Genomic DNA, 10948 nt, shown 5'->3' on the forward strand with positions numbered 1-10948 from the left:
TACACTATTCTAAGCAATGTACAGACAAAACTCTTATTTTATTTATATAGATGAGTGATGATTTATTCTACTGATTTTCGTACTTCGCTTGTTAAACGCGTGTTTATGCGTTTACACGAAACCTCAGGCACAAAAACCACCTGGCTCAGTAAATAATGAATGGGTGGGGAAAAAGCCAGTGCAGCAGTAAGCTTTTGAGAAACATGTAACATTCAATTGAATGCATATGCAAGTATGTATCTTTATTTATTCTCATAATTGGACATGAAAACTTAAGAAATAAGATAATTAAGATCTGGTAATTTAAAAGTGAAATAGGGACCATCAAAAAGTACAGAAATAACTTGAATCAAAATTCAAATATTATATTTTCAAGCCTACAACTAGGAACCACCACCCACCGCCAATTCTTGGGCTACTCTTTTACCAACGAATAGTGGGATTGACCGAAACATTATAACTCCCCCACGGCTGAAAGGGCGAGCATGTTTGGTGGGACGGGGATTCGACCTCCCTAACCATTTAGCCATGCCGGGTCTAAGGTATGAATAGTAACGTGTACATCTATATATATATTACGATTTTAGGATATAACTAATTAATATGTTCAACCTTGAGGTAAGGATAAAGTTTATAATATTTAATTGGAATAGTTTATCTGGAATAGTTTTCTGGAAATATACCTACATCTGTATCTTGCCTCAGGTGTAACACATTGCCTGAATTACATGGTTGCTTAGTACCTTGATTTCCGTATGTCCTGCAGACACGTGCTTTCATGCATCATTTGTTTCTGACATTGTCTGTTGTAGGATAAGTAACATCTGTTGATGCAGTCATATTTAATTAGCTTCGTCCTACTCAGATAATTAGTAGACTCTGAAAGATTGACTGCTGTTTTGTGGTAAATTGTACTTTTAAAGAAAGGTCTAATATCGAAATATCTGTATATTTGTGGGAAATATATTTTAATGTTTTACATTTCATTAACATCACCATCGTAGTTATTCAACGTTTTCTATCACATTACATAATGTAAATGTTCACCTATTATTATTATATAACATAACATAAATGTTAATTTTTTTTATAACATAACATGGACATTCATCTTTTCTTTTTACATAACATAACGTGGATGTTAATTTTTTTGTATAACTTAACGTGGGTCTTCATTTTCTTATATAATATTGTTTGTTTGTTTTGTAATTAAGCACAAAGCTACATATATTTTTATATAATTAACGTTGAAATTCTTATTTTATCATTATAGAACATAATGTGATTGCAAGTCTTTTCGTGTTTTATAACATAACTTAGTGTTCATCTTTTCTTGTTACATAATTAACGTGGATGCTCATCTTTTCCCTGTTAAACAGTATGACATGGATGTTCGTCTTTCCTTGTTATATAATAAAACGCACATGTTCATCTTATCTTGTTATATAACATAACATGGATTTTCAGCATTTGCATGGCTATTCTCTAAATTATACTACTTGATAAGTTAATGTATTAGTACATTTGAAATGCGATTAAAGTGAATTCTGAAAACTGCTCTTTGTTAAACTAAATTCTTCAATTTTAATTACGACGGTTTTGTGCATCTATATATACGTAATAATGCGTTGTAAATCTAAGCGATTTTAATTAAGAAAATGTACTACTTTTTCTTAACACATTTCACGTTTTTAGCGTCTATATATACGTAATAATGCATTGTAAATCTAAGCGATTTTAATTAAGAAAATGTACTACTTTTTCTTAACACATTTCACGTTTTAGCAGAGCAATGAAAATAGCTGTTTGTTTTTTTGCACGCTTGCTATATTTTGTTAGTCAGTTACCGAAATACGAGTAAGAATTCAAGTGAAAATACACTCTGAGGTGTGGTAGAAACAAACTTGTCCAGTAAAAGAAAGTTTGTTCACCTGTCAAGTGTATGAATCATTACTGTTGTTCACAAACCTTAGTCTAAGATGTCTTTTTTTTATTATTGACAATAAGGCAAGACTATGATCCTGCTTCATGCAAAGTCATATCCTGCTAACAGACTGCGTGACCATATACAGAACTATACTTTGCAACATTCATTAGAATTTCAAAATAAATTAGATAATGATGTACAATTCGTTATTGTGTGGATCATTTGTGAATGCGTTATTGTGATCATGTCCCCTCCATTAAATGGGAAAGTTTGTCCTTCAAAGCTAAAAACTTCTAAAGTAGTTTTAGTCGCGTTGCTTAAAAAATCATATATGAAATTGTTACTAAAATAGAGGATAGTGATGATAATTTAATGTTTCATTGAGTGAGTTACGTAGTCAATTTTCAATGATACTTTATCATGTTTATACTAAAACAACCATTTTCATGAAAGAGTCTTTTTAATGAAAAATCTGTTGATTCGTATTCAGGGATAACAAAATTCCAGATGAGGACAACTTTGCTTTAAATTTCAGTAGAAATTTCAGTTTGGTCAGTCGGATGAAAGAAAGTCGTGTTTTTTTTTAACTTGAAACCCTTTCTGCCTGTTGAAGATCTAATTATAAGACCTGACTTCAGAATTCCTGCTTGCGTGCTTGCATGTGTATAGTGGAATAATTCTTCATTACCAATTATATTGGTTCCTGTCAAAAACCCTGATGCGTACCTATGGATTTCTCTCAAACGCTTATAGGTTTGTTATTAACGAACTCTGGTAAGGTTGAAAAGGGGAGGGATGAGATTAATTTAATTATTTTAATGAAAAGTCTATTGTCAGATCATGCGCGGGATTACTATAAGTTTGTTGTTAACGAGGTTTGGCAAGGTTGCAAAAATGAGTGATGAGATGAGTTTCAGCATTTCAGCGAAGAAAATCTGTTGCCAATTCATGCGCAGAGTGTAATACACTAAATGAACAGCTTCTGTATTCATAATAACTCATCTTGAAAAATTATCGTCCTAAGTATTTATTTATTTAATTCCAAATTAGGAAAATGTCATGATTTAAGTGAGCCACGATGGTATTCTCTAGTGTTATGCTTGTTACTGCATTTGGAACTTGGAAATTTTCCTTACTTATCACAACCTTTAGTTGGTATTATGTAATTTTTAGACAAACACGTATGATTTTGCTCTTGTTGTTATTACAGGTTTGTGAACTGCACGTGGCTGGATACAGATTTTCCGTTTTAAACAATGCCTTCCTTGTTCATGACGGCTGGAAAACGACCCCATCTTTCCATAAAAGCAAAGACGTGGAACAAGAAAGAAACAGAGTGCTTTTCAGAAACTTCAAAGCTGAACTGCAGAAGAAGTATCCTGAATCTTCTCGTCGCTGTTATTGAGAAACTCAAACTTTTACATAGGGTAAATATTATGTAGTTTATAATATGGTTTTGGTCAAGAATAAATTAAAACAATTCCGCTTGAGAATACTCTTTAAATAAAATATTCCAAGAGAAAATAAAAGAAATTAGTGTTGTTGTCAGACAAGAATAAGGCATTAAAAGTAGTTTAAATATTAACAATATACAAGAGGATTTGATTCTAAAAAGATTCGATTTTTGAGATGAAATTGTAAAGTATTCTGAGATTAGATATAGGAACCGCATTAACGATGCGTGTTTTCAGTGTTTTCGATTTTTAGCGTTATATGCTCTCAGACTTACCACTGAGCCATCAATGGCAAGGTATAGTAAACAGGTGTTGAAATATGTACAATATCAAGTGTCATCTATGAATAGAAACTGTTTTATTGGATAACGTACAAAATTGTATGATCAACGTCATATAATAAATTATAAGACGAAATTAAATTATTTATCCAGCTCTGTCTCACTCGGCACAGACGTTCTTTATATATACGCTATACATATTAAGTCATACTGGTGCGGAAACTATCCAGTATCAAAGAAAACTTTATGTCTGTGTATGGACACATCTCCTCCTAAACGAGTTGACTGATCCAAACCAATCTTGGCATGCTGACATAGTAGTCCAAAATCAAACTAAATTCATATTAAACTTTCTCATATATTGAAGAATAAAAATATTTTGTAGAATGATCCCAGTTTTCGTTGTTAAATAGTTGCTGTGTTTGATCAGATATTAGGTCACAGGACATTAGGTCTTAGTGGGCCCCCCTTGTGACAACAGTGTCATTTTGCATTTGCATGATAATCTTAACATCTCGTGCAATTTCACTTTTCTGTGACAAACAGTTTTTGAGATATGACGCGCGAGTGACTGCGAATCTTTCTTTAAAATCACCCTGTAATAATGCATATGTTGATACATATATCGTTAATGTGACTTAACTATGTAGATCTATAGAGATTCATTGAATAAAGCATTTACAATTAGCAGTTCTTATACAGGCAGTAAATAACTAATTATTTTTCTTCCCAGCAAATTGACGTCATTGAAGTATTGGACATGTTAAAATAAGGAATAAAACGAAACCAAAAATTTGAAGGATTGAGAAAATGTGCTTCTAATAACTAACTTCCGTTCATCATTTTTCCTGTATCTAAAGCTTCTAGAGAAAGGATGCTGGATCGTATGGCTTGCCTGTACTTAACTACATCTAGGATCTGCAGTTTCTGAGGGGAAAATATGACAAAGATTGTGTCAGGTTACTTGTTTGTGATTAAACCTAGCTTTTCAAGAGGAAATTTTCTGAAAAACATTTGACAAGGAATAACTTTGTTGTATGCTATTAATATCATTTTTTCATATATATCTCTAAATCTTCCCGAGAGTATGGAGTTACTTCACTGTGTGCAAAAACTAGGTTTTCATGTGTCTTTGATTTCTGGAAAGAATACTTCAAGTGAACAAATTGCTTCACAATAAGTAGGACTAATTTTCCGAGTGTCTTCAAGTCCTGCAGAGTTTATTTCTAGTAAATAGTCTACTTCAATGTGGAAAGGATGGGCATTTGTCACAAAGACGCATTTATTACTTTTGGTAAATATGGATGATAATAAATAGCTTGCATGAAGTTTTACAAAGATTTATAATATTCAAATCAGATTTATGTTACGCTTACTATAATTTTTTTATTCATATATATATATATATATATGTGTGTGTGTGTATGTGTGTGTGTCAGATAAGTAGAGTTGAAATTGCTTGTAATACATTGGGATTGGCTGAAAAATAATTTTGGTGTGAGGGTGGGTTGACAAGACCCTACGTCTAATTCCTGTTTCAAGAATTATACGGTTTGCTCTAAGAGAATGTTATATGCCCACCCCTTGCTAGTTCTTCATACACCTTCTATGTATATATATATAGAGAAAAGCTATAGAAAACTGTCTCTAGTGGATTGGACTAAATATCTTCTCTGAAGAAATGAGGGCCTTACACACTACTACTTTCTGTGTTTAAAAAAAGCAGATACATTGACAATTCCTGACTTTTCTACAGATTTGTTTGTAAAATGAGATATACTGGGTTTTTGAAGAAAATGCTATACTATGTTCTGGTACACTGTTACCACTCTTGATATAGATATGTAATTGTATAGATAATGTAACAGAAGTGTGTAGATCAGATAATTATATTACTTGTTCCAATATATTCTGTAGTACTTAGGGTAAATAAATAATATAGTTGTGTGTTACAACTTAGGTATTAACATATTTGACCTCATACTAATTATACTTTGATAGATAGTGTTTGATTGACCTAGATTTGACCATTATAACAAAGATATATGTCAGATAACAAATGATCCTCAGTATGCCTAAACACCCTATGTCAGCGGTTTTCGATATATCACATCTACGTCACAACAATGTGGAAAATCAAGACTTTTGACTCAAGCTGTATAATGATGTTAATTATTTTGACACTGTGTAATTACAGTATTCAACACGCTTTCATGTGAAATGCTTACAGGTATATTATAGTAATGATGAACACAGAAAGATAGCCCAGTTTGTCTTTGCTCTATCATAAACAGATGTTTGTATTACGAATAATTACACTGGTACCGCTTGTCCGTTTGTGAAAAGTATATCAGATATTATTAATTTACGGCTTTCCATGTCTTTAATAAACCACAGTCATGGTAACGTTTCTTTCTAATAGGTCAGATGTGGCATTTTTATAGACATGCTCGCCATCATAATTGCATATTATTGTCTCCATTACTTCAAGCCCCCCAGTGGCACAGTGACATATCTGCAGACTTACAACTCTAGAAACCGGGTTTCGATACCCGTGGTGGGCAAAGCACAGATAGCCCATTGTGTATCTTTGTGCTTAACATGAAAACAAACAAACAAACAAACTTACCTCAAAATACACCTGAAACATCATATAAATTGCACTTCCAAAGCTTTCCTAAATATCTCGGACCGGATGAATGCGCTGCAGCACTGTGAAATTTATCATGGTTACTGCTGATAAGGTGTTTACTTTTATCACAAGGCTTCTGTTAGTTACAATGAGATTTAGCAGTGCTACCTAATTTCGGGAAATAAATACGAAAATTAAGCAGGCTGGCTTAACATTGTTTTGTTGTGAATTAACTAATTGTTTTTCTTCTTGAAGGAAGTGTAATAGTGATATATTTTATGTGTATAGACCTGAGTCTAATTATATTTCGATATAATGTTTCAGTCAGACTATATTATTTAGATGTATATTTTTATCTTAAAAAGTTTCACACACATGCATGTAGGGTGCAGGCTGAAAAGGCCTAGGCCAAATACCCTATATCCTTACTGCAGCACTCTCCCTATCTCTACAAGCATAATGAAATTTGAACCATGTCAATCTTGCAGCTGCTATTAGAGCATTTACCAAGCGGAATACTTAACCACACACGTTATGACATGTTCGGGAATTTATAGTTTACAATTAGGAATTCCTTTTGATATGAGATCTTATCGGCAGTTAAAATAGTTTAATATTTGTTTACTGTTCTCACTTCAGTGTGTATTAGTTCAAATAAGTGGTCACATTTAATGATTGTACAGGAAGGGGAGTCATATCCAAGTATTTGAAACTGCTTGCAGTAAACACACAAATTATTATTCCATATTAGATTGGATATTTATATTCAGTTTATAAAATATGTATACATATTAGAATGTTTGTCAATCATAAAGGACATTATTCAAATTTATGAATACAAACAAGTGGTTTAATGTAGAAGTTGTTGATACACAGGAGAACTGCACTGAAATCATTTAATATGATACCACGCTGAAAATTGCCGTCTACAGTACACTGTACTAATGCTTTAACATCAGAATCTTAAGACTCCGCTTCAAATCAAGTCAGCTTTCAGAATTAGAAAAAATATCATGTTTTAAGGTAATGATGCAACTTGATTATCTGGTAGAGAGTGGCTAATGTGACTATATATTTCAGACTTTTTTCTGCTCTACATTTGGCTAGTTTTTACACTCCTCACGGACATGAAACGTCAGTCATGCGAAGACATAGTTTCAGTATACAACAACAAAGAAGAATACTGTGAAAGTTATATTCCCCGTATCTGTTGATAATGCATGTTTTACTGTGTCAAAATTGAATTACTATGCAATTTTATCGATGCAGTGAAGTGCGTGAGAAAATACCTGAGATGTAACAAATATTGAGAAGATTTGTTTATTTGAATTTCGCGCAAAACTACACGAGAGCTATCTGCGCTAGCCGTCCCTAATTTAGCAGTGTAAGACTAGAGGTAAGGCAGTTAGTCATCACCACCCACCGCCAACTCTTGGGCTACTCTTTTACCAACGAATAGTGGGATTGACTGTCACTTATAACGCCCCCACGGCTGAAAGAGCGATCATGTTCGGTGGGACAGGGATTCAAACCAGCAACCCTCAGATTGCGAGTCAAGCGCCCTAACCACCTGGCCATGCCGAGCCATATTGAGAAGAAAGGAAGTAATGCACATGATGTAAAACATTGCAATTGAAAATTAATATGTTTATTAAGCACATAAAATAAATCTAGAAATGATATCACTTATTTTTTTAACTTTTGTTCATATAAATAGTAAGAGTAGCATGTGTGTATACACGCAGAGACTATAGAGCACCCTGCATGAGCAGCAATACAGCTGTTTTCTATGAAACCCGCTGCTTGGAACGCTGCGGTTAGCTTATAAGTGAACTGACTGTCTTTGAAATATAGTGTTTTGACCTAGACCTAGAACGGTCTTCTGACCTATTTTTAATTTAATTCTAATTTTTAAATACCCATGTATTTTGAAAAGCTAATATTTCAAATTTCCAAGAAAATAAGAAGTAGTAATCTGAAAGACTGATATTTGAAATATAAAATATTAGTGGTAACAATATTTGGAATAGTAATATGTTGAATTTCATCCAACATTGTCAACAGTATTTCACATGATTTGTATTTGAAATTTTAACGATATTAGACGGAAGATTTGTGTTCGGGATGGGACCTTATGTAAATCCTTAGGCTCTGCATGGCCAGGTGGTTAAGGCGCTTGACTCGCAATCTGAGGTTTGCTGGTTCGAATCCCCGTCCCACCAAACATACTTGCCCTTTCAGCCGTGGGGGCGTTATAAAGTGACGGTCAATCCCACTATTCGTTGGTAAAAGAGTAGCCCAAGAATTGGCGGTGGGTAGTGATGACTAGCTGCCTTCCCTCTAGTCTTTCACTGCTAAATTAGGAACGGCTAGTGCAGATATCCCTAGTGTAGCTTTGCTCGAAGTTCAAAGCAAAACAAATCCTTACGACCAAAATATATCGGACAAATTATATTTCAAATTTAAACGACACCAGTATTCTTGACGACTTGTATTTAGTAATGCTCTTTAATGCAATGACAATGGTTATGCTTCAGTGGAGTGTAACATAATCCAATTTAGAGTAATCAACCACAAGTAAAATCAAGTCCAGTTAAATCGAAATGAAACCAACACATGTCCGTCCATCTATTACGTTCTAGATATTGTTTCACTAGATAGCTGCTAATTCATTATTGTAAGCGTAGTTACAGTTTTTCTCTAACTTTTCTATATTTTCACATTTTGAGAACGTTGTATCAAACATGTAACTGTGTAGGTTACTATTTATTCTGACAGAGTGTTAACACTTCATCTAGCCCTAACACTCAAATGTTGTTCACTTTTCGGCTTTGCAGACGTGATAGAGAAAGTAAGCTCATAATAGGTAATGTTTGTGTCACAGTTGAAAAAGCTAAAAATTGGGATTACATGAAAGTACAGATCTCCATTTTCTTGCCTAAAACACTTGTTATCAATGAAATGATGTAAAGGCGGATAGCTAACAATTACCGGTGACAATCGATTTAGCTGGACGCTTGAGAAATGAAATAGTTCGAAGCTGTAGAAATCAGCTGGTATTGGAATAATTCCTTTATCTATAATATGAGCTTATGTCCCACGTTACCACACGATTCCATTTCGAAATAGCAGTCTGTATTCTCTGTTAATTTATGAATTACGAAACACTTTTTTTTTACAAGACAAGTCTCATGTTCTTTTTTTTTATAATGAAAAACTACGTAGTAAATTCACATCAATCTACATTCGCGTGTTCTTCGGTTATATGTATATAGATAGATAGCTACAGATAGAGATTTTAAGTGCAGGGATTTTCTCTTGCATTCGCTTGTAGATATATATATATGAATGTATAAATATGTAACATTTTATGGTGTATGTAGCATGTTAAAATTAATATATAAGTAAACATGATGCATATATGATATAGGTGGTGTATTATTCACCTTTATGAATAGGATCTTACAAGGTATTAGATTTGCACAATTGTATAGAAACTAAAATCATAAATAGAAACTGTAATATTGAGGTTAAACTTTGTGCATCAGGATACTTGGTAGATTATCCCGCCACTGTGAAAGATTATTGGTGTTGCCTTAGATATGTCCATAAATGACGTCACAGCTGGGTTTTTTTTTCTCACGGGCCATTTTCAACACGGCTTTTACTCAAGTGGGTCGATAACTTAATAAACGTTTAAAAACGATTCTGTCTTGCTGCTTCAGTGGACTTAGCTTGGCGATTTAACACGTAATCCATTAACAGTTGCTTAATGACACATAATTAAAATGTCATGTTGATTGTAAATCGTTGTTATTATTTAAGGTTATTGTGCTACAAATATTTCATTCTATAACCTTCACTCAAAATATTGTTTTCCTTTATTCTATCTGATCTATACGTGTTTCAATACAGTGATAAATATAGTAAGCTAGATTAATAAAAAGGTTTCTCAAGAATGAGACCTAAGAACAGTTCTATCTTAAAAATCCCGTGGTTCTAAAGACGTTAAAACGCTGATTTTGAAGTGTATTTTTTTAACTTTGTAAATGCTTTGAAAACTATTATTCTGTGGTAGAAATAAAATTATAAAACATATTTATTCAGATTTTAAACTGTTAATTTGTTGCAATTAAACTGAATAGTTTTCGTTCTGTGCGACAATTAATTTATGGTGATTATTTTTATATTGTGTCAAATCGAATAAATTATGTTAACACCACAAGGTACAAGAAGTCATATGAGGTTAGGGGGAGGGGGGGGACCTCAGACACACGGTTCGGTAAGCTCTCACTAATTATGTTAATATTGAGACACAAGGTGCATAAGTAAATATAAAGTATGAAGGAGGAAGGTGAAGGAAATTCATGTAAAGTATGGATCATAGTGCAGTAAATTCACATGATGTAAGGTAAACGATGGATCCAGGTGTAGTACATTCAGAAGGGGCAATCAATTCGTATGACGTATGGTAACGTTGAGACAAGATACAATATGATCACCGCCCTGGTGGCTGTGTTGTTTTGAACTCATTCCTCAAATAAAAGTATTCTGTCATTGTTTATTGGAAGTACTTTACCTACATATAGCTAGGTGGTAGTAATTAATATTATTTTTAATTAGAGCACGCTACCTACTTAAAGCGAAAGTAAAA

General features: G+C 33.2%; 1 protein-coding gene across 1 annotated transcript in view; it reads left to right on the top strand.

Annotated features, from left to right (window-relative positions):
• The window catches only part of LOC106478348 (beta-1,4-glucuronyltransferase 1-like), a 43289-nt gene extending 35616 nt beyond the window's left edge, over positions 1-7673 (top strand). The window contains exons 5-6 of the mRNA XM_013938887.2: positions 3138-3354; positions 4396-7673. Coding sequence (XP_013794341.2) covers positions 3138-3332 — 195 coding nt within the window. The 3' untranslated portion in view covers positions 3333-3354; positions 4396-7673. The remainder of the gene's footprint in view (positions 1-3137; positions 3355-4395) is intronic.
• The last annotated feature ends 3275 nt before the right edge of the window (positions 7674-10948 follow it).

The sequence above is a fragment of the Limulus polyphemus genome, unplaced genomic scaffold, assembly GCF_000517525.1.
Source record: "Limulus polyphemus unplaced genomic scaffold, Limulus_polyphemus-2.1.2 Scaffold202, whole genome shotgun sequence".
NCBI lineage: Eukaryota > Metazoa > Arthropoda > Merostomata > Xiphosura > Limulidae > Limulus > Limulus polyphemus.